Here is a 24,942-nt window from a genome sequence, read left to right as displayed (position 1 = left end):
TTTTGTCTCCAGGCAACAGTTTGCTTTGCGTGGAATGGACGTTTTTGATGTGTGGGGTTAGCTCATTAAGGTCAGATCACGGTTGTCACTGTGTTTTTAGTGACTTCATTATTTGATTAAAGTCTCAAGTATATTTTTAATTTTCACAACAAGAAAGCTTTGTCTGTTCTGGTTATCTAATAAACCTATGGAAATTATTCTGAACTTATTCAAAACTTTTAGCCCACCTCCCCAAAATAAAACCCCAGCCAGGTAAATGTTATCACAGAACTTAAAGTAATTATAACGTAGATGTCCCTTTTAGATTGAGCTGCCTGTTTAGGAAAATAAAAAAGTTGAGCAACATGTCATCAGACATGAAGCAACAGGTCAATCCCTAACGGCGAGCTCCCTGAAATTATGATTTTACTTTTTTTTTTGTCCCATAATGTAGTTCACTGACAAATAATGAGATTTTGTTTTTCTTTACTGGTTGTGCTCTATGTGTACTGCTTCCAGGTAATTGTAGTGCAAACAGAATTACAATAAGGGTTAAAAAATGCATCCAGGCTAAGTGATTGACTGGTGATGTAGCTCACTGTGTGAGATTTAGAATGTGTTTAATTGTATATATTAAACAAGTATAAGCTGCAGTATGTTTAGGCTGTTGGATTGCAAGTCAGATTGTATACCGTTTTAAAATGTCTAAGTGAGAACTGAATGAATTTAGTAATGATCATATCACTCTCCAGGTTCTCTGATTTGCTTTAGGTTTACTTGTCTCCTAAACTGAATATTGGACTTTTATCAGAAAGTTTCAAAAGGACTTAAATTATAGGCTTAATTAACTCTTAAAGTGTCAATCAATAAGATGCTGCAAATCCTTACATGTTGTTCGAGCTGGCTTTATGTCTTAGCACCAGAAAAGTGACATTGTCACCAAACCATGAACAAATAGCAACTTTATCATTAGAAATGTCAACATAGGTGTGCATTAAAATCAGTCTTTCACTGTTCATGGCTGTGTGTGGATTAGACTCATAATCCATAATAGGATCATCACAGGACAGTGGAAGTGCAGCAGCTTCCTGCATTTAGACCTCACATTTTTCTTCTTGTCTGTCTTCTTGATAGGCCTCATCGCAGCAGCTGAAATTTACAACCTCTGACTCCTGTGACAGGATCAAGGATGAGTTCCAGTTTCTTCAAGCACAATATCACAGGTGAACACATTGACATGCACTCACAAGGTCACAAACACGGAGATGTTGGCCTTACAAATGTATTTTTCCTACATGAAACTGAAAGATTTTACAGTTGATCTGTTGCTGTAATGACTTCATCTTGGCCAGAGGTTAGATTTATTAGATTTTTATTTTTTTATTTGTGAGCGTTGTAGGCAGAAAGATGCAGAAGTAACTGTAATAAACATGTTCATTTTCTCATGATTTTCTCCATCTTCAAATGTCTTCAGATCAGATTCAGAGTAATAAAAAAGCTATTACTCTGCTTAGAGATTTAATTTCTTCTAGCAAACGCTTAACCCCTTAAAGCTTGAATTTATTCAAAATTACATAAAAATACAAATTGTGTCTTTGCTTTCAAACAGATTCTCAAGTAAAACTTGCACTTTCCGTTCTGTCAATGAATGACTAAAAACACCCACTTGGCAGCAGCTCAAGACAGGGACTAGGAGGGGATATCGCATGTAAATGCTGTCATATTCCATGAAAAATGGTAAAAAGCGGGACATTTTCATTAATCAAAGAAAGCCCTCCGGATGCGTCAGACAGAACACGAAAAGTGAACATGTTCAGGGGAAAGAGGACGTTTGGTCACCTTAGTATATATAATTCAACTTGCCTGTGTGGTAGTTTAAGATGTAATTTTATGCCACGAAGTTTAATAACAGTGTAGGTTCAACCCAACTGCAGCACCGATTGCTTAAACATTATTCTCTGACTCACACCTCAATCAGGCCCGTTTTCTCCTTGCTACTGATCTTTCTGTACTGCTTAAATACTTCTGCATTTCCAGAGGTATGAGATGCCTCCAAAGTCCTGACCTTCATCCATCTGTTTGATAGCTGTTCTTTAGAGGATTGTGCCACAGGGTCTGCATCTCAGTAAAAAAAAAAAAAAAAAATCAACTTTCTGTAAGGAAAGGAGACTTTGAAGCCCATCTTCCTTCCGGAGCAGGTTGGTTTGTTCCTGTGTACATCTCCTCCCAGAACCTTCCACAGACTTGGCTCTCCCAGGTACAGACACTCAAAGGCACATGAAAGCCCAGCGTATTGTGTGTAAAATCCCTGCTGTGGTCTGATCGCTCCTGTTATGCAGAGGATTCTGAAGCTGCATTAACGCCCTTCGTATCTTCTTCCTTGCCTTTGCTTTTGTTATTCCCATAACAGCGAGCAGCACCGTTTAACCCTCTTCAGAGAGTGAGGGTGCAGTTAAAAGAATGCCTCTTTTGTCTCAGCATACAGAACATGCATACAGTGCCTATTGACTCAGGAGCAGGGATGGGGTGGGGGGTCTTGGGAGCAACAAACGAAGCTTTGTAGCTCTCTGCTGCTGCGCTTTGCTTGTCTGTTGCTGAAGACTAAAAGGCAAATGTACCGCAGGCGTTCCCCTGGGTATAGTACGAAGCATTGTAGCTGCCGTTGTCTTTCTCTTTCCTCTCTTCCCCGCCCCCTCCTGACTCTTCCTGCCCCCCCTGCCGCCTCTCCCCTCCCCAATTTCACGTGCATAAATAGATCAGGGAATACATAAATCAAAATAAAGATGACAGCAGGAGCGATTTAGAGACGGAAGAAGCGGCAATAAAACTCCATCAAAGTGTCGTTTGACAACGCCGGTGCAGACCCTGGGGCTGCTGAGCAGCAATCAGAGGAGGCACAGAGCCAATCCATGGCAGGCTGGCAGAGAGGACGCCAGTTGTCATGACAACTTGTTATACGGCCTGCGCGCATAAGTGGGGATAGCAGAAAGATTTTTATGTAGGTGTCAAAGGGAGCATTTTGGGAAAGTGGACACTGCTTGTTCGCACACTTCAAAAGGCAAAAGAACATCATTATCACTCACACTAAATACAGAAGTGGATCCAACCCCCGTTTCAGTGTTATTAGACTTAACATTGTCTGCAATGACTTGAGCATTAATTTATGATGTGAACCAACTTTTTATTCACATTCACCAGTAAACGCCTCAACTACACTTGAAGTGTTTTAGTACTCTGAAGTTTTTTTTTTTTCTCACCCAGCATTTTAGTTGATCAGAGATGTGTGGCCTTGAGATTTTTGGGTCGTAAAAATTTCCATCATTCTAAGATTCTTAGTGATGACTTTATCTCTTGCTTCATTTCAAATGAATAAACTCTTAAAGCAGTGAATTCGTAAACGCACTTACCAAAGCAGATTTGAATTCTTCTGCCGTCAATGGGTACCGGTTCTCAACGGCCTCTAGGTTCTGCTGCACATACGATTGCTAACCTTCATGTGGGAAATTACTGTCATATTTATTAGATACTTGTCTTTTAGCCCAAAAGAAAGCGGGAAACTCCCCAAACCTTGTAATTCAAAAGAAGAGAAAGAAAATCTAACAAAATACATTTTAAAAATTGGACAGTGCTATTATGCATCATTAGGACTAAATAATAAAATTAACTAAACTGCCAAACTACATATGTAATAAAATAAAAACTGTTCATGATACTGTAGTAATTCAGTGCAGTTTTACTGTGTTCTGACTTTTATTGATCATCCTTCCCTGTCTTCTTACATCTGACATGTACCTCATAACTTGTTTAATGTGGTGTCCTGACGTATACAACTACATAATTATAGGGTGTGTGTGTTTTTTTTGTTGTTTTTTTTTTTGTTTTTTTAGTTTGTTTTTTCAGAAGGAAAATGTAAAGAAAATAATTCTTAGAATTGAATGCAAGCTCAGGCAGAATGTTGAACTAGAGCTTCCAGTCTGGTTTTAAGCAAGACAAACATGTTTGCTTCTAAATATTTTCTATCCCTAATGACAAACAACAATTTTGAGAAAAGACCGAGCAGTTGACTAAATCTGGAATAACAGAGGCTGGTGTGATTATTATAGGAGCGGCACAGTTTATGAATGAGCGCACATCGTTGGCTGAGTGCAACACGATGTTCAGTCTGCCAGTTAAGACCATTTATGATGCAGACTCAGCCAGCGCTCTCTGTAATCGAGCTGTCATTCGTGTAGACAGCTGAGAAGAACATCCCAGCATAAATATACACACCATCAAGCTCGCTGCAGACTTATCTTGAATCTAAACCTTTCCACTGTGTCTCTGCGTATTTGGTTAAGCCTTACCAATAACTTGGAATAAATGACGCCCTCTGAGACTGGCAGGTTTTAACTGGAGGCTTCAGTCAGGCACCATGTAGGGACTGTTTTTGTCATTTTTATGTGACAATGAGGCTGACTTGTTGACGTGTTCCCCTTTGTCACGCCGCCTCATATGACAACACCGTTGACATGATTGCAGTTAATGGCTGTCACTGGGTCTGGGTTACAGGGAATGCTATAACACCACTCTCAGGGGTTGTACTTCATTGCCTCGTCTCTGCAGAAGGAAACGTATTTTATCTGAGCTAGATCCTGGAGTTCAGGACCGGTTTATCTCGGAGAATCAGAACTAGTTCAACCCCTTCCTGCCAATCAGCACCTGTCATCCATAGTGAAAGGCTGCCACTGACTTCTGAAGGGGACGGTGATGATGAGAGTGGCAAAGATGATCCAGATTATTTGGGTGAAGGAGATGATGAAAATGCACTGGTAATGATGAAAATGAAGGAGGGGGTTTTAGTGATGATGGAAGTAATGAGAGTGGTGAAAGAAAGTGAAATAGGTAATGATGATGAAGGGGGTTTGAAAAGTCACCTGGTGTCAGCACTTCAGAAGAACGACTGTCGAGCTGAATAACAAGCTGACTTTGTTCCCCTCTCTCTCCCTCTCTTTTCCCAGTTTGAAGCTTGAATGTGACAAGTTAGCAAGTGAGAAGTCAGAGATGCAGCGCCATTATATTATGGTAAGTTAACCTAAGCATAAGTATTCTGCACCAGTATTTTTTTTATTTAACCTTTATTTTATCAAGGTAATAAAAACAAAAAAACATTTAGCCCTCCAGGATACCCCCCCCCCCCCTCTCTATTTCAAGGGAATCCTAGCTAAGAAGCAGCAACAAATATAATGCAGAAAAATAAACTTTTAAAAATAAATGTCTAGCTATAGAAAACAGGTACAGGACGTGGAATCGGCCTCAAAAACTTTTAGGTTAGATTTAAAAGCACTAAACTAGATAAGTTCAGTCAATCAAGTACCATAAAGAAGGAGCAGTGTGAATGAAAGCCTTCTTCCCCAATTCAGTCGGAGTCATAAGAGTCAACATTTCTCGGTGAAATTGCGGTACAAACATACTCCGGTAGGAGTCCAAGTAGACTTTGATCGTTGAGTTTTGTCAATTGGTGGCCCTCAGTCTGGTTCACTTAGTCTTCCTGCTTTGGCAACGTCTGATGGCTTTTGATCATTTAAGAACGAAACTTTGACCAATATTTTTGCAGTCACTTATTTGTAAATTTTTTAAAAGAATTTACTTTTCACACCCATTTTTTTAAATATTTTTTTTAGATTTACCAATGTCAGCCCTTATGGTTAAAAAAAAGCAGACTCTGTCAGATGGCATTGTTGTCAGATAATCAACTGTTTTAAGGTTCAGATTAAAATGTTTGTATTTGTGGGTAAGTTGTTTCCAGCTCCTTTCATTCCCACCGAGTCCATCTCCTCCTGCCTTCGTCTCCCCTCGCACACGTTTACACACAAAGATGTGCTTGCTTGCTCTCTGCTCCACCTTGGGGCTAATCTCATTGTTGCTAGCCATAGCTGTGTTGCCGTCTGATGTTTTGCCTCTAATTGATCCTCTGACTACCTTTAATCTCATCTAATCTGTGCTGCCGCACTGCTCTCTCCATCATCAGCAGGCCAACAGAGACGCAAAATGCAGACGCAATTGCTGTGCGTCTCTTTCAGGCACATAGTTTATTACACACACTCATCATCAGCCTTTTGTACAGAACATATAGCTTTGAAAACTGACAATAATTCTCAAATTCAAAAAACGGTATGGAATATTTTTTTTATTGTTTTTAAATTGCATTTTCTATTGCACTTTGTATGATTCATAACTTTAGGTAATTTATCATAGTTAAATATTTCAAGCATTTAGAGGGCTTGAAGAAAGGCATTTACCCCAATTACCCAAGTTTCTATTTTAATGGTCAGGAAAATGTTCCGCTGAATGCTTCCTGGCCCCCAGGGCTGATGATGTCTATACAAAGTAATTGGAGGAAAATAGTTTTTTCACCAATTTGCACTTGTATGTTTGTGGTGCTCTGTGGGATAACATGCAACTTGCAGCTGCCTCTAGTGATGAATCAGAGGGGATTCTGCACAAACATGTTAGCAATTTATTTGTGTTTATGTGTAAGCAGATCAAAGAAGATGACTCTGAATTTTTGAAGTTTGATAGGGTTTTTTATTGGTTTCAATTATAATAGCACCATGTAACAGCTTGACAAAAGTGGATCCAAGTCCCTTGGAATAAAAACAAGCTCGTAATAAATATATTTTGGTGGGGAACACACAGTGACATATTTGAACACAAGTTTAGCTTGGTGGTGGACTTCTAGCTGCAGTATGGTAACCTATCAACTTTTAGAATGAATGATTAATGGCAGAGAAAACAATGGGGTGATTATGAACAATAAAAAGCTGCGCTCTAGTTATCTCACCATGATTATATTCTATGGCACAAAAAGCCATCCAGTGGTATGCAGTGTTTCCACAGGTTCTAACGCCCATCGGCAGCTTTGCAGGCTGAACGAAAAATTTATTTATGGCACAAATGAACAACCTTTGCAGGACTGTGTATGGGTGGTTGTATGTATCCCAAGTTGTAGCCATCATTCTTATTTGTTGCTCAAAATGTTTCTGTAAAATTAAACCGTAAATGCCATATTTCAGAACCCCACACCCACACACGCGCGCGCAAACACACCTCCAATCCATCAGTGGCAGGCCCGTTCTTGTATCCCCACAACCACCTCCCCTCTTCTGCTCTAATAGCATATCAGGTTGCCCCACTCCCCCGGCCAGTGGCAGCACCTCCATTTCCCCAGTGCTGTAATTACTTTAGGGAGCTTCCGCGTGGGCAGCTACGCAGAATACAGTGTGTGTGTGTGTGTGTGTTTCTGTTTAGAAGGATTAATGTGTGTGTGCTCTTGCACTCGTGCACAAGACCCTGTCAGCATGAGATTGCACTGAAAACATCGGTGCATGTGTGAAAGAGCAATTGTGGTACATCAATGTGTGCGTGTGTGTGTGTGTGTGTCTGCGTGAGTGAGGGAAGTGTGTTGTTTGTTTTCCAGTGACAGAAGCAGACCCCTGCAGACAGAGTGGGTGATTAACAGGGTTGACGCCTGGAAGGTGGCCCTCTCATTAACAGGGAACGCACATACACACGTTCGCACAAAGGAGGCTCTTTTTCTGCTGTCTCCTTTTCTTTCTCTGTTCCTTTATTTCTCTTGTTTAAATATGTTTGTAGCATCCAATTCTTTGATATGGAACATTAAGATTTCAAACATGTCATCTTGAGTTCAGCTCACTTTGTGATGAAACAGCACTTGGTCGGATATTAACCCTAAAATTATATATTCACTTAAAACTAATGATGCCTCTGTCTACTTTTTGTCCCATCTACCAACCAGTCATTTAGGAACGGGCGTTGACTGATGCCAAGGTCTTGTCCAATGCATCCTCAAATAAGCAATGCCACGAACAGTTACATGAAAAAATCGGGAAACCTTTTTTTATGAATGAGATTTGAAACACAAAAGAAAGTGTGAACATCATGGTGAGATCAAAAGAGCTGTCTGCCTCCCGAAAGAATCTTGTGATGGTTTGAGTCCGGCAAGGGATTTAAAAAGGTTACAATACAATTTAAAGTTAGTCATTCCTCTGTGCGGAAAGCTGTCTCCAAGTGGAGGACAGTCTAACAACACGTCCGTCTGGCCATTTAGGCAAGTTAACTCAGCATCTTGCAGTCTGCTTTCAAAGAGAAGTCTCCAGTCAGGCTCTTGCTACAGATGACGTGGAAAGACTCTCTACTGTTTTTGAGATGTGCAAGAAGAAGATCTTTCCTCTTTAAGGAAAACACGAAGGCCCGATTGAATCTCGTTAGAATCGGCACAAAGAGTAGGACATGTGGGATAAGTTACACTAAAATTTAATTATTTGAACATCAGAACAGACAACATTTTGATACATCATTCCAGGAAAATTACCTTCCACCAACTGTGAAGCAAAGTGCTGGAAGAGTCCCGGATGACGCTACTTTGCTGGAGTAGTTGCAACCCATTTCAGCATCGTAAAATCCATCACAATCGTGTGTCAGAGTGCATTTGAGGGTAACAAAAAATTTGAATAGAACCAGAACCTGCAACCTGAAAGAAAAGTAAGAATATATCAGGAAATTCACAGACGACTGGCTAAGAATTAAGAAATGATTCAGCTCTTGGCTGAATTAAAGTGCAGCTCTTTATCCTCTTGAGATGCCGTGAAGTGGTTTGATACGGCTCTACATGGAGGACAGTGAGGAGTGGGACAAACTTGCTTCACAATAATGTCACAGGCTGCTAAATTGCTACTATAATGGTCTCACTGAAGTTACTCCTAGCTGCTACAATTTCAAATGATTATGCAATTGTTTTGAATAACTTTCCTGCAAGGATTTTAACAGTTTGTGAAATTGCACATTCATGTGCAATTTCACAAACTGTATTGGTCTCCGTTTAATTCTTCAGACGTTCCTCCAACCATTCTAACTTGTCTGAGCAGTTATTGTAAATAACAGGATCATAATTATTGACCTATCGGAACGTAAATGCATAGCTTTCAGAAATGTTAGATGGTAGACTCTTATCAAATGCATAGTACATTTGGAATCCAAATTTACAATAACTACAAACTTGATCTGCAACAAGGAGGGTCACTGAAGTTTGATTTCATGTGCAAAGATTACCTGATCTTCTTTAAAGTGCCTGTTTACTTTTAAAGCCGTTTTTGTTTTTTTTTTGCTTTCTCTGTAGTACTACGAGATGTCCTACGGGCTGAATATCGAGATGCACAAACAGGTATGATTATTTTAAATCTTAATCGGTTTTTGCATCCAAGATGCTGCCATTATTTTATGAAATATGTTACCTGCATGAGATGCGTTATGTACATTTTGTGTACCAGGATGCCTCCATTTTTCCAAATCCATTTAATTTGCTGCAAAATAAATGCTGGAGTCACTATTTGAATGTTGTTTTAAGTCTTTTAAACCACCTGAAGCAAACTAATTGGAGCAACAAGCATCAATAGAAATCTGTAAGCTGGGAGTCATGGCATTTCTCCACTATCGCAATCATTTTCTGCAGAAATATTAGTTTGGTGGACGCCTTTAGAACTGTAGTCGGTGCTTGATTTAGGCTGGAAGGGAGGAGAAGATTATGTTTACGTATCGGTTTATTTGGATCAAACTGGAGGAGTACCTGGTAATTTATGCTCAGCCTGTAGGTGGGAGAGAGCGATTGGCCTCCGAAGGGCCAGGCCTTATCGGTGACCTCGTCTCCAGCTGCACACACACAAACACACTCAATCCCTTTGACTGATGGTGCACACTGACAAGCTTATTGGCAGAAGCCAGCACGCTTTGACAAATGGACTCGCATACGCAGAGAAAGTAGCAGCTTCCATGATTTAAAGAGCTTCACATTTATGCACCCACACACTCTCAGATGCTGGAAGCCCAAGACGGCCACTGTGATGCATGCTGGTCACATGCACAAACGCGCACGCACTCAAAGCTGGGTGTGCGCGTGTGTGTGTGTGTGTGCTTGGTTAAAATTCACAAACACAACTTGGGTGGAGCATTTCTTGTGTGTTTGTGCATGTTCCCATCAGTTTTTTTTGTGCATGTGGCATTGTATATTTGTTCTTGTACTTTTGTATTAGCTATCCAAAAAAAAAAAAAAGGTAAAAGTCAGTGTGTGGGTTGAGACTGCAAGTACAAGTCATAGTGTGTGCGTGCGTGCGTGTGTGTGTGTGTGTGAGAGAGAGAGAAAGTGTGCCCTCTTTCATCGGTGCTTCAATTTATGTGTGTATTTCTGGCACGTGTTCAGGAATAACTGCGTGCTATTGTGGTTCTGTGCCCCTGTGTGTGTGTGCGTAGTTCCTTTGTGCCCAGTGTGAGTGGGTGCAGCGAATGGCTAGTTCCATTAGAGCGTTGAAATTGAAGGGGATGTGTGGAAACGAGTGTCGAGGAGCATTCATGTCTGGGCCTATTGTGCAGAGCCAGTCTCCCCTCTCCTTCTCCTCCTCGTTTCCCTCTCTCCACCGCCATCTCTATTTCCCTCTTTTTCTTTCTTTCTCACACATTGTGAGTTGCCCACAGTTGCGCCCTCTCGATCACTTCTCAATTCAGAATATGCCTCTCCACTCTTTTTGCTTTTTTTTTTCGCTCTCATCTCTGAACATTTTCATTTTCTCTTGGAGAGAAAAAGCTAGACTGAGCTAGAAATGAAACTGAGACTTTGGTAGAAATAAATAAAGCTATGTATATATTTTCTTACACTCATTTGATTTACTACTTTATTCCGTGCATCAAACATCTGAGACAAATATTTCATTTGTTGTATTTGATTGCTCCAAAGTTTGGACTGAACTGGGGAAAGGAGAAATAAGTTTTAAAATACTTTACAAACTGAACTTAAACGATAAAAATTTGCAGATATCTTAGTTGAATGTACTATATTATACATGTTTTTACAACTGCACCCCATCTTGGTCTTTGAAAGGTCGGTTAGAAAATGGAAATTAAAAAATTTAGTTGGATCCTTGTGGAAGTGCATTGTATGATTGACAAAGGAAAGTGTCTTTACAATATTCAGATCAGAAAAGTATAGTAATGCCTCATGAAATGCAGTAAATTTGAAAATCTTTACGTAAACTATTCGACATGCATCTGTTGTTAATTTAGCTGTGGTATTTACAATAGCTGAGAAGGGATGAATCATTTAGAAATGTCTTTTTCTAAAAAAAAAATGATAATGTGTCATGTATACACTTCCATCTGGCAGGAAATAGTCCCACATGGTTCAAATACTGAAGGTCGTCCGAAGACGAAACCAGAACGCAGAGGAAGTCTGTGTAGTGTTACAGTTGTCCAGGATGTCTTCCACACTTCCTTTAAACACTTTTTAAATCAACTCGGAACGTATTTTTCACTCTTCTTCAAGTTCAATATCACAAAAGATGAAATCATTCAGGATGACTAAAAGCACAGCGATCAAAAGAAGCACATCCAACCACTGTCACACTATGAGCAGCAAATCTTTCATGCTTTGATTGTATATTACCCAGTTTTTTAGTGTAAGACGCATTGTTTTTTTTAGTAATTAAGTGCTCTAATAATGCTTAGGGAAAGCAAGAAAGACGTAATTCAACAAAAAGTAGCAGTTATAAAGAAATATCTGAAGGAGAGGCCCACTGGGAATAGAGATGATGGCAATTTTGATAAAAGCGTCCCCCGCCCCACAAAACAGAAGCTTGGCAGGAAAAAAAAAAAAGATAGCACAAAGGGCACTGAAAAGAGGAAGCTCCATAGATGGCACAGAGCGAGTCCCGCAGAGACATTTTAGAGATGTCAGGGAGATTGTACGTGTAATGACGAGCAGGGTAGGAATCGAGCGCTTGATGGGGAGCCGCGCTCTGCATGCCTAATGATTGTTAGGAGGCCCTCTCTCTCTCCTCGTCGCTCTATGAATTAAGCTCTAACACAATTACTGCTGCTTTGCATATCTCAGACGGATTGGGTGATTACCAACTAAATGTGATAACAGACCTGCATGTAAGGAAGAAGGGGAATGTGCACAAGGTAAAAGAATCTGCGCGCCCGCATCTGTGACTGTTGTTTCGTCTTTGCGTGTCTTAATTGCCTGCATATCCACGATTTCTGGGCGAGGAATGTTGAGTACATGCGATATAATTAATGAAGTGAATGGCAGGGGAGAGGGTGAAATGTCTGCTGTATTAATAGATATGAGATGCTGGAGATATTTTCCCATGTTTGGGAAGGTCATATCAGATGTTTCCCATACTAATGAGCATGCGAGTGTGTTTTCTCAAAAAGCAGTTTACATTTAATCAGAAGATCAAGTCATTGCACTGCCTGTATTTTGTGTTTTTACTTGTCAACAAAACACACAGAGGGATCGAAGCAAATCCAAATTTGATCTGCGACCAAGTAATAAGTTAGTTGATCAATATTTCAGAAAAGTTTCACATTTTTATGTGAACTTCTACTGCACCCAAAAGTAGAAGTTGTCATAAGTTAATATTATTTTTAGATTTATGTTCTTTTTTCTTTTTAGGGTTTGCTTATTGTTTTGACGTAAGGTAGTTTAATCAGGAAGTAAAGAACATTTCACTTAATCTTCTTCTGCAATCCTACACTTTCTTGTGCAGCATGTTTGTTTAAGGACATTATTAATACTAGCATTTTTGTGGGTTTGTTAGAAATTTCCATTTTTATTAAAATGATTAATAATCTACACCAGGTATCAGTTTACACTTTAACATTTGTACTCTTTAGTTTAGTAAATGTGTATTTGTCATTCCTCCGTTTGAAGTTATCTAATGTCGACTTAATGACTGATACAACTTCTAACAGTGCTAGAATGTTTTTGTCTTGGCTAGATGTTAAAGGATTTGGCTGAGCTAAAGTAGAATTGCTGCCACTCTCCACTTTGTTCTTTGTTCCACTTTGTTCTTTCAGTAATAAACCAATCATTTGTGTTACATTTATCTCGTTATTATTGCATTACACTTTTGAGTATTTGCATTGCGCTTCTGAGGTGTAAAGCATATATAATTATGTAAATGCCATTCAATTGTCAGCTCTAAATCTGATACTGCAGCTTACTTAGGTAACCTAAACTGTAAAATACTCAGTGAGCCTATGATAATCTTATTTAACTTAATGCTATGTAAATGCTTTGTCTTTACTGATGAAGACTTGGAGTGACCTGCATGGCATGAAAGCTGAATTAATTCAGCTAATTAACTGACTACTTGGAGGTACGCATAAATTGTAGAAAGCATTGAAATTTGAGCCCGAGACTTCCAGCTGATCATAAGTAATATCACAGACAGGAAAGAATGTAATTGTAATTCAAGACGAATCTTAATCCAGCAGAAGCTGCTGTGACAAATACTAAATGTCTTTAGAAAGTAAGAGGTCTTTATTGATTAAAAATTGAAACTCAAAATCTAATGGCATTGTTACGTAGAGGTTTGTAACAATGCCATTGGTACTTGCAAGCAGTCTGCTTAGTTATTTTTACTTTTAATAACCTAATGTTCTGCATTATTTTGGGGTTTTTTTTCTAGTTTATCCCGCTTTTCTTCAGCTGATCTGTCTTTAGTTTTGGTTGCAACTTTGCCATGAAAGTAAATTTTACTTCTAACCAAACTAGAGCTACTTCCTGTATGGAACCAAAAACCTGCCTTCAGTCATGACGATGACGGAAAATCAGCATGAACAACTGACAGAAACTGAACCAAAAACTGTCTAAAGGGCAAATCATGTTTCAGGGTTATTTACGTGCGCGCCTCTATCATGATGTCAAAATCCTGTTTATGTAAACTCTGGTAACAGAAGAGAGCAGCATTTCTAATAGGATAGTTGGTAAGCTGTCCTTCAGCCTCAGCTTGCATGCACCCACACAGTCTTTAATAATAGTCATAATTAGACACTGTAATTGGAAGCACCTGCATGAATGGACGCACAGAGGACTCGCACACATTTACCCTGCACTTAGCAATGAAGGGGAAACCATAAATTTACTGGATTTAACTTTTTATAAGCTTCTAGAACCCACCATATATTTATTAATTTGTTTAAAGTTTTATATTAATTTAGATTTTCGAAGCCCTCCTCAATCCCACGTATTGCTTAGTGAGATTATTTGAACCTTTTAAGTGTCTGTCTCCTTAATGAGATTCCAGTCTGATTGCTCTGTGTGTCGACAGACTCCAGCATTGGAACATTATGTGATACATTATGATCTTTTGGTGAACATGCATGTCATAAATTTTTTTTTTATAGATTTTCATGCTCCTGTAAATAAATGACAAATGATATATAATTAGCAGACAGAATAAGTGATTGACAGAATAATTGGACCCTTGTCCTTCTAACCAACAGGCTGAAATAGTGAAGAGACTGAACGGGATCTGCGCACAAGTCCTCCCCTACCTGTCTCAGGAGGTAAGCGGCGCATCTCACACATACATACACACCGACACACGGATACAAAGTCATCACCAACCCCCGACCCGCTGTAATATTCCTTACATCCTGGAATGAGATCACCCTCATTCCCGCCTCATTACCTCCCCACCTCCGTGACCCTTCACTCGGCATCCCACTCCTCTCCTCCCGTCATTCATCATCTTCGGCTTCCCGTGTTCACTTCCAACTCACTCTGCCTGTCACCCCGCCCCAGCTTCCTCACCTCGGCTCTCCTCTGCCATTTTTAATCTGTAACCTTCCTCCCAGTTCTCTCCTCCCCCCACTTTATTTTTGACCTCCTCTTCCAATTCTTAGCTTCCCTCAATTCTTCCGTTGTCTACCCCTTCTTCCCCCACCTTTCTTCCAACTCTTTCTTTTGTGTGCGTGTGTGTGCGCGTGTGTGTGTGTGTGTGTGTGTCAGTGTAATAAATGGCTGTGTGATTCAGATAAGCCATGCTCTTATCTGCCCACCAGGGGGTTGACCTCCACCTATTATAGCACACCAGTCTGCCATTCATTCACCAGTGTCACACTAGGCTTTTTGTGGATGTGTGTGTTTGTGTGTGTGTATATATGACTGAATGAATAGCTAAACGTCCAGAGGGGGAGGTGCATCACCGGGGAGGATTGTCGGGGAGTCTGTTGGGACTGTTGATATTGATCTAACCTCTTAACCTTTCTCTCCCCCCAAACTGGCCTCCCCTTGTTTCTCTCTATCTGTTATTGTCGCCTCACTTTCTCTGCTCCTCCCTCTGCTCCTCCTCCACACTGCATCAACACAAACTCCGTCTGCAGCACCAGCAGCAGGTCCTGGCAGCCATAGAGAGGGCCAAGCAGGTCACCCCTCCAGAGATGAACTCCATCATCAGGGTAAGATACTCCAGTCGCTCAGCCCCACCCAGGAGTGTGATATTGACTAGACAAATGCAAACAATAATCTGGATGATCAGTTCTATTGTTTGATGTCCTTTATTATCTTATTGTTATACTTCTATTTTTTTTATTTTACACACTTAAAAAGCGTTTATGCTCCTCTTATCACAGCAGCCTGATGATAAATGCTAGCGCTGCTAAGCCTTTTATACTTTATGGATAATGACTGCATTCTCAGTAGGGAACTGAGACTCATTGGTTGGTGGGCTGTCGTAAGGTTATTTTTTGTAAAAAAAAAAAAAAGTGTTTCTTTTCTTCTTTTTTTTTCCTGGGGAGAACTGTGACGGTCCGACCAGTAAAGGACAAGAACAAAGGCTTATATAAAAAAAATTGTTTCCATTTATTTTTTCCAAAGAAAATCTTAACAAAAGGTTTCAACAACAAATCTAAAAAATATAACAAAATGGGCCCAAAAGAAATCAACTAAGGCAAACATAACTCAAGATGACAAACCAAAAATTGACCTCACACAATGAACACACATAGGGGAATTTATACAAACAGGCTAGCCCAGTGTTTCCCAACCCTGGTCCTCAAGGCACACTGACCTGCATGTTTTAGATCTTCCCCTGCTTCAACACACCCCATTCAGATGATTGCAATTCAGCAAAACCCTGTTAATCAGCCAACAATTAAAATCATGTGTGCTGAAGCAGGGGAACATCTAAAACATGCAGGTCAGTGTGCCTTGAGGACCAGGGTTGGGAAACACTGGGCTAGCCTACACAAACGAGGAGGGGTAGGGAAGGAGACAAAGACTAAAAATGTATAAACATAAATGACTAATTTAAACTAAAACATTTTGACTTTAACACAACTATAAAAACCAAAATAACCTGATACCAAAAAGGTTTTAGCAATTGTGCTATTAGTGGAGAGAGGCAGATTCTTTCACATCAAGTCCCCCGCTTCCAGCAGCCTGATGGACTGTTCCACTTCCTGGTTTTCCTTTCGACCAACCACTTTCTGCCAGCCAGTCCTTAAACTCAGCAAAACAAAATGTTAATGATCTTAAATAAACATAAGGCGTTTACTAAATGTGTGCACGCAAATTAGTAAACAACCTAATGCAATAACCACCACCAAAGAAAAAGTGAAATTCTAAATGTATTATATGAAAATATTTGAATAAATACTTACACTGGGGAAAAGATGGAGGAACCTCCACAAGAACCAAATAAAAACTCACTAAGAATAAGAATACATTTAATTCCAAGTTATCCATAGCCCTGTCAGATTTCAGTTTAAAGTCATCTTCTGATTTAAAAAAAGAAATTGATATTAAACTTATGTAGTGGCCCAGACAGAGCCTTGACTTCACTGAGAGAATCTAGGGAGCTAAATATGAGGGTAATGGCAAGGAGGCCTTCCAACCCTATTACTAAAGCTCATCGCTAAAGATAAATGATCAAAACATGTAAGAATTTTATTGAAAAGTTTATAACAAAAAATGTTTTTCTTAAAATATAGATTTTTTTCAAAATTGAAACATTTTGAAAAATGTCTGCGTTCCTATCAGAAACAGACTACTTGGTTGATTGAAAACTATTTTACATCTAAATTCTCCAGAAAAATAAGATTGTTGACTTAGCTGTATTGAAGTTCTTAGAGGGAAATAAAATTTCCATTTGAAGAAGACGATGTCTAGCACCAAATAAAAACATGCTGTCAAAATTACCACTGCCTGCAGGTAAAGATTGAACTTTCTTGGTGGATATCTTTTTTTTTTTTTTTTTTTTTTTAGTGCTTCATGCTTCAGATGTAGGTGTTGGATAAGAACAAAGCACTGACATGGGATCTGTCTGGCAAGAATGTTGAAATTTGTGGACTATGTTCTGTATGTCGGCATAAGACTTGCGCTTAATAGGGTTGCACTCTGTGTAGCAATTTCTATATTATCACAGTAGCACAATATGCATGAGGCGGAAAGCTCACTGTCCTGCATTAAATGTTAGCCAATTATGATTCAGACTCTTTATGCCTGTAATGAATCTTTTGGCAGTTATTGTTTAATGCAGCATAAACAGTTTTATAAGGTACAGAGGGAGTAATGGCGGTCAGGTCATTAAGAAACTACAATTAAGTCGTTTCAATCCCAAAACCACAGATATCACCCACAAGCAACTTTTTCAATCAAATGTTGTGATGGAAATCATGAACTTTTTTTTTCCCCCCAGTAGATTGATAGAATATTAATTATCTGAGAGCTACGTTTGCTATAAACACAAAACCAAAAGATTTTGCACAAACTGCAGTTTTCTGGCCGTCACTGATTGCAAAAGGGGGGAAAAAAAGGGACAGTGGCTCATTTTCAGACCTTTGTGGAGGTAGATGAGATGTAGATAACGTCAGTTTCACATGTAGGTATTGACCAATCACCCAAAATTAATGAAATAGTCGTATGCCACTAAAAGGAAGCTACCTTATTTTATAGTCTTTAATTCCTCTGGTTAAGATACAGTGAGTCCTTGTGTGCTCAGGCCTTTGTCTGTGATTGAAATTTCTCATTTTGTCCTATTGAATGTAGTTCCCACCATTAATAGCTGAAAGTGCAGAGCGGTCTCCTGAAGTTTAAAGGCGACTCATGAGAATGAGCACACTGAATGCTTCTCGCGGTGCCCGTCTCTGCAGACTAATGGAAATACACAGGCTTGGAAGTATTTCTATAAATAAAACTATGTTAATTGTGCTGTTCCTTTGTGTTCTGCTGCACTTGTTCTGTGTTTTTAGCTTCGATTCCGTTTGATTTTATTAAAAGCTGCCTCAGTTATCCACAGGGTTATGTGGCTGATCTTGTGAATCCTAAAATATCAGCACTTTTACCTTGAGACACGTAGCGGGGCTTTTCTTGAGCTTCTGCATCATTTGTTTTTCATAACCTGCTCGTTTCTGTTTGTTTGTGTTGGCTCTCACCCACCTACTTGTGTTCCTTGTAGCAGCAGCTCCAGGCTCACCAGCTGTCCCAGCTTCAGGGCCTGGCCTTGCCCATGACCCCGCTGCCTCTGGGCCTGAGCCAGCCAACGCTGCCAGCCGTCACCACTTCCTCTGGTCTCTTCTCGCTGTCTTCTCTGCTGGCCTCCCAGGCCCAGCTGGCCAAGGAGGAGAAGGCTTCTCGCGACGGCGTGGACAGCCACCGTGAGGAGGACGGAGACAAGTCTGATTAGGTCTCGTCTCCATGCGGCTCTTTTATCATAGAGACATGAATTCCCAGATCTGTCCCTGCAGCCTCGCCCGTGGTTGACCCCTTTTTGACCTTACTCAACATGGGGTTTCTTTCTTCAACGCAGCTTCAGCTTTAGACCCCTAACCTATCCCCTTCTGGGAAAAGCTTTGGCACTCATATTACAGTAACTAAATTAAAATAATAGCAATTTTTTTAATGTCTTCTGTTTTGGTTTAAGATGGACTTTTTCCCTGTTCACTTTAGGGATAGCTTTTTTTTTTTTTTTTGATTTACCATCTTTATATTTTAGTTTCTGCATTCTTCTTTAGTCCAGGTTCTTTTCCTCCCACTCTGCTCCTCCTCTAGTTTGGCAGGACTGATCCATCAGACTGCATAAATCTCTCAGCTGGTGTTGAAACAAGCAAGCAAAAAGATCCATGACGAACGTCAACACAGGTTTCTTCCAAAATCCAGTCACTTAAAATAAGGTCGTTATTAATATACTGGACCTTATTTCAATTATTTTAGTTGTTTCCTGACATTATAAAAATTGAAAACTTTTTTACATTTTCTCATGTTACAGCCCCAGACATCAATGCCTCAGAATTAGTCCATAATCGTGAAGTGGAAATAAAATGACGCATGGCTTTTTATTTTCTTTTTTTTATCTGAAAAATATGTTGTGCATTTGTATTCAGACCCCTTGTCTCTAATGCCTCTACACATAATGTAATGTAACTATTTTTACCTCCAGAAGTCACCTGATCAGTGAACAGAGTGCACCTGTAGGTCATTTAATCTCTTAAAACAGAGCATTAGTGAACATGCAGCGCCATGAAGACCAGTGAACACAGCAGACGAGTCGGGGAGAAAGATGTAGGGAAGTTTAACTTCTTACAGTCTGAATTTATCCAATTTATGTAAAATAAGATTATTTTTTTTCCCTAGGCATATGCGAAATTGGCTAAAATGTGTTATGAATATATTACATTACATAGAGTAGATTATTCTTTGCCTAAATGGTGTCAAATTGTCTCCAATGTGGTCCTTACTATATTTGTCTAATAACTATCAGCTGGGATTAATTAGAAACATAGACCACCTTGGCGACATTAACACCAGAACTGAATTAAGGCAATTACCCTTAATAGTTTACATGGGATTAAAGCAAGGTTAAACTACAAAAACAGTCTTTTTTTCACTTATGGGAAAATGTCTCGTTAGAAGAGGGGAAAAAACCCAAAAAACTAGTATTTACTTAAGACAAAACTGTTTAGCAAGATGTAGAAGTTTGTTTTATTTCAAGCGTACAAAGATATTTCTACTAGAAACTAGACAAAAATACTTGGTGAGATTTTGTGTTTCTTCGGTGATATGATTAATGTTGAGCTGTTTTGCGAAGAAAAACGGGCATGGTAATTATGTCCGCACGTGCAAAGCTGGTAGAGATGAATCCCAAAAGACTTGCAGACGTAATGGCAGTAAAATCTGTTTCTATAAAGTATTAATTCAAGGTGATTGAACACAAATGCACAACTCACAATTTAGGATATGTTAAAAAAAAAAAAAAAAAAAAACACTATACATCCTTTTCCTTGCACATAAAGATTGACTGATTTGTTTTGGCTATGAAAACATTTTAAGGGGTATTGATACCTTTGTCAGGCTCTATACATTAGGTTACCCATCCAGTACGTTAACCAAGAGGCATCATCAATCAGAGCTGTGGTAACTTAAACTGCAAGCGAAACAACTGAAACCACCTCATTTCTCTGCTCCTTTCTCAGCTTTTTTTTCATATTTAATGTGCACTTATATTGGAGCAGACACTAAGGGGAGGGAGTGTGGTGTGTGTTTGACAGCAGAGGGCAGCGCACGCCTTTGAACAATCCTCCTAAGGTTTTTGCTTCTACAAGAACCAAGGACAAGACAACGGCAGCGTACAGGCCAATCTGATGGGAAATAGTTTATTTATTAGCTCTGAGCATACCAACGTAATGTACATGAACTGGACTGTGGATGTTTACCTCTACATGCGGTTCTTCAGTTTGTGTTGCTCTCTAAATGATCTTTTTATGAAAACAGAGTCGTAAATAATCTGTTTTCTCAGGTAAAACCTCAAGGCGAAAGGATGTTCATGAACTTAAAACAAAAAGCTATGGTATGTTTACTGCCCGCCACTTAATGCATGGGAGCGGCAACTTAACATTGTTCAGTACTAAGTGTCACATAGTGGGGAGATATTCTGTTGTAATTTACTAATCACCTTAACACCCTTAGCACAAGAAACGATAAAGAAATAGCTAGACTAAAAAAATAAAATAAAGGCCATAATAAATTATTTCAAAACGTTTTACTGCCGTTGTGAGAAACATCTTGTACGGTTCAACGGAAAAGCAAACCAAAATGTTTTAAATCACAAGTTCGTTCTCTAAGATGCAAAAGCATGGTTGAGTAAGTGTGTGCCCTTTGCTGACGCATCGGTTGGATCCAGACTAGCAATGTGTCTTTGGTAGGAGTCTTTCAACAGGCCAGGTTTTAACTTGGCAAGAGTTGCCTCCACCTTGCAAAACTCTTCCTTTATAAGAGAAGTTCTTTTCCACAACACTCTTCAGGTTATCCTTAAGATTGTTTTTTTTTTGTCATACTTGGTTTTACATGCTGTCTAGGTTGTTCAAAAACACATGTTTTCTTGTGGTGAAGTCCTTGTCTTGGTAATTTAGATATAAGCTCTTTCTCAGTGATACTTTTATCTTCAGCCTTCAGGCAGACGTTGGAAGGCTTTGGCTCAAAACTGAGTGGTATTTTTAACTGTTCAAAATTTCATATGCCTTGACGAATCTAGTCAGAAGAAAGGTGAACCATGAGGCACCATGGTTCACTGTTGGCACAGTGGTCTTTTGGTGATGTACAGTTTTGGGGTATTTTGCCAAAATGGAGTTGTCGCCCAGAAATTTTGTTCTACAAGACTCTTTAGGTCTTGTAGAACAAAATCCCAGTAGATTTTATCCAGACTTGGATGTTTTTCTCTGTTCTGTCTTGCAACCCCATCTTCTTAGTTACCTAAAGCACAACAGATATTCACTAGAGGTTGCAGTAGCTTAACTGGTGTTGCTGACCCCAGTCCCTGGCCAGTTTCAAAACACACAACTAACTTTGGAGAAATGTAAGCAGCATATTTTCTAAAGTCTTCATCAGACCTAGGTGCATTTGTCATTCTTTGGGGTTTTTCTTTTATTCGCATTCTTCTCCTGAGTGATACCTTTATTAAATTGCACTTTTTTATTCTCTGTATCTGTGCTGAAAATAACGGCTTTATCTTGAGGATTCAAACTAGCAGAATATTCCAATGAAACCTTTTTTGGTGTAAACAAGTCGCCTGTGATTTACTGTGCATTGGTTTAAGGGTGTGCACACCTGGACAAGCAGTTTATTTTTTAGTTTGAGTTTTATTCTGGAAAAAAAAGTATTGTTTTCAGTTGAATTGGACATGATATATGTTGCATTAAAATATTTTTAAATGATTTATGCCATCATATTGTTTTACAGCCCAACAAAACAGATTTTTGGAGAAGCGTAGACTTTTGATATTTGCCGTATGCTCGTCCTTTTTTTAAAAACCTCTTTTATATAGGGCCGTTTGAATGCAGTGTTGGTGTTACAACCCAAGTATATATGTCAGGTGAATTCACACTCGCTTGAGAAAAGTCTAATCGGAAAACAATAGTGTGTGCATAAATTGTTGCTGTGTAGGGTTTTTGCACTTAAACCCAGGCCGCAGTTATAAATATTGGCTTTCCCAGGAGGTTTTAAGAGTTAAACTCAAACACTTCAAACACTTCTGAATTTTCAGAAAGGTTTGGCTCTGTGGTAGCTGGACCCCAGGAATAAGGATCTCGGTTGTAACAACTGAAAATGTAGTTGAACTTTGCAGAAACCCACACACTTCCCTTTGTTCTAGTAGCTGAACGGCTCGACCAATCACTGTCTTTACAGAAGCCACAGTATGGTTTCTGGTAAGATTACTGAACGACTTTTCCACAAAAACGGAGACTCATTTGGACAGCTGATGCAGTAGAAAGGGTCAAAATTGACTTAATCGAAAATCGCATGGGATTTTCAAACAAGTCCAACAAAGTCTGAATGTCTCCAAAGGTAAACCTTTTCTTTAATTAAGCCTGCAGTTGTATATCTATGTATATACATAGCACATTGTGTATAAACAGGTGTACAGATCTAGTAGTCGGTGATGAACCAATCGAAACTTCTTCACATGCTTGTGGAAATAAGCTTGCAGCAAGTTCTCACATGTTGCTTGTATCTTGCTACATCCTTCACTTGTCATAGTGATGCCCAGATGTGTAGACAGAAAGCGAAACACGTCAATGCATGTCTGCAGGGAACAGATTGATTTTGTTCTAGTGGAGAGACTTTTTTTTTTTTTTTTTTGAGAAATTTTGTGATCAATGCACTTGATTTATTTTTTCCTCCCCATTTATTTCAAACTGTACTCAATATAACCTAGAAGGAGAACTTCAAAGCCTGTTATAATTAAATGAAACTCTATGTATATGTTCATGTAGTCAGAGGTGCTTGCCTCTCTATACAGTTATACATGGAAAGCTTTATGTGTATATGGCTGCATCTTCTCTTGTCTGTCCTGAATGATTCTTGTGGTGTTGTTACAAAAACCGATGTGACACCTGAGGGGGAAAAAAACTGCAGTACATTCACCTTTTTTACCCTTTGACCCCCCCAACCCCCATCTTCTTTTTTTCATCCTCGGTCTCCCCGTTTTTTCCTCCCCAACTTTCTTGCCCTCATAGAGTGAAACATTGTAAGCATTTTGAGCTTTGTAAAGGGTCTTTTTTTTAAATACTTATTTTGTGTATAATGTAAAACAAAAAAGTGTGTACTTTGACAGAAAAAAAACATGTTGTGTGTCTGAAACCATAGCTTCATTTAAGCCAAAAAAAAAGGAAAAAAAAAAGTGCAACAAAAATTTACTATAAATAATGAGATGTTCTGCAGTAAGGAAGGACTTCTGGTGCCTTACAAATAAAGTCAATCCAATCATAAAGTGTCAGTAGTTTTTTTTTTTTTAGGCTGGAGTCCTCCTCTGGATGGACTTATTTGCTTAAACGTGCATTGTTGGAGCTCATTGATATCAAATGATGTCTTTTCTTAAGGAAAAAAGATGTCCTAATTTGGAATGCACGATATTATCGGCATGGTATCGATATCGGCTGATATGAGCTGTAAAATTTAATATCTGACATCGGCCATTCTGTCAAAATAACTCACAAAAAGCTGCTATTTTTGTACGACACAGGCATCATCGTTAACGGTACAATGTCAAATTTGCACTACTGTTTGAGTGTTATTGTCTTAGAGCAAATGTCATGACTAAATGTAACATTAAACATAATGCAAGTTGAAAGTGGTTCATCATTTTCAACCTCATTTTTAGCATTTGCATTTGGTAGCAGGCTACTTTGACAAAGATAATGCAGTAATTTAATTCCACAGTAGAGAAAGTCATCGTTTCAGTAAATGGGTCTAGGAAAAGATATCGATATTGGTATCGGTTATTGGCCAAACTGAGTGTTAGTATACCGGCATTTCGGATATCGACCAAAAATCCAGTATTGTACATCCCTAGTCCTAATAACCTTGGATCCAGCGGCGCCCCAAGAATATTTTCAGTGGAGTGACTGGACCGCACTGGCAAAACATCGAGAGTGGCATAATTTTTATTTATTTTCTAATATTTTTAAACCCTTTTTTTGTCAGAATTTTTAACGGGTTTATTATTGCCAGAGATAAACCATTGTTTACCTCTTGATGATCAGAATCTGCACATTTGGAAAGCATCTGGTCGGCATTTCTAGACTGTTGAGCTTGATGAGACCAAATAACCCGTCTTGGATCTCTTGAGTCCACCTGATACTAGATCTGCGCTGTCGACACCGTGTACTTCATCTATGAACAGACATGATGGGGAGTCACAATTTGAGCCTAACGAGGGTGACTGCAGTACACAGCCCGACCACCAGGAGGAAGTGTTGCTTTACGTTTGCTATGACCTGAAGGCAGCAGGTAATTACTGAAGCACGTGTGTATGTGTGTCACAGCAAAAAGGGGGCTTCCTGTTCTTTAAACTGCACTGATGAGGGTTTATCTATTCTGTGCTGCATGTACCCAGGACTGATGTGACATGTCTGAGACAATGGATCATGACCCAATCAGCACCTGCATGATCACCATTTAGACCGCTCCTGCGTTCGGCCTTGAGACTGGGTTTGTTTCATTCACACACGTAAACACACACGTTTCCTCCTCTCACTGTTTGCCTTTTCTCTGTGAGTCCATGCAGCCATATGTGTGTGTGTGGGGGTGTGCGTGTGTGAGAGAGAGATTGAGAAAACAGAGGAAGGCTTGTG

The 24,942-nt window shown here is 39.4% G+C and overlaps 1 protein-coding gene across 1 annotated transcript; it reads left to right on the top strand.

Annotated features, from left to right (window-relative positions):
* Nucleotides 1–344: 344 nt before the first annotated feature.
* tle5 (TLE family member 5, transcriptional modulator) lies at nt 345–23,575 on the top strand. Its single transcript, XM_008407845.2, has 7 exons — nt 345–368; nt 1,114–1,202; nt 4,977–5,040; nt 9,155–9,199; nt 14,317–14,379; nt 15,199–15,273; nt 18,273–23,575. The coding sequence occupies exons 1-7, from the start codon at nt 345–347 to the stop codon at nt 18,498–18,500; spliced, it is 588 nt and encodes a 195-aa protein (XP_008406067.1). The 3' UTR covers nt 18,501–23,575.
* The last annotated feature ends 1,367 nt before the right edge of the window (nt 23,576–24,942 follow it).

The sequence above is a fragment of the Poecilia reticulata genome, linkage group LG4 (genome assembly GCF_000633615.1).
Source record: "Poecilia reticulata strain Guanapo linkage group LG4, Guppy_female_1.0+MT, whole genome shotgun sequence".
NCBI lineage: Eukaryota > Metazoa > Chordata > Actinopteri > Cyprinodontiformes > Poeciliidae > Poecilia > Poecilia reticulata.
This window is presented reverse-complemented; position numbering and strand designations above follow the sequence as displayed.

Excerpts from the sequence above, each read along its gene's own strand:
- tle5 (XM_008407845.2), top strand. The coding sequence starts at position 345 with ATGTCATCAGACATGAAGCAACAG. Across the intron at positions 5,041-9,154 it reads TGCAGCGCCATTATATTATG|TACTACGAGATGTCCTACGG; the intron begins GTAAGTTAACCT and ends CTTTCTCTGTAG. Across the intron at positions 15,274-18,272 it reads AGATGAACTCCATCATCAGG|CAGCAGCTCCAGGCTCACCA; the intron begins GTAAGATACTCC and ends TGTTCCTTGTAG.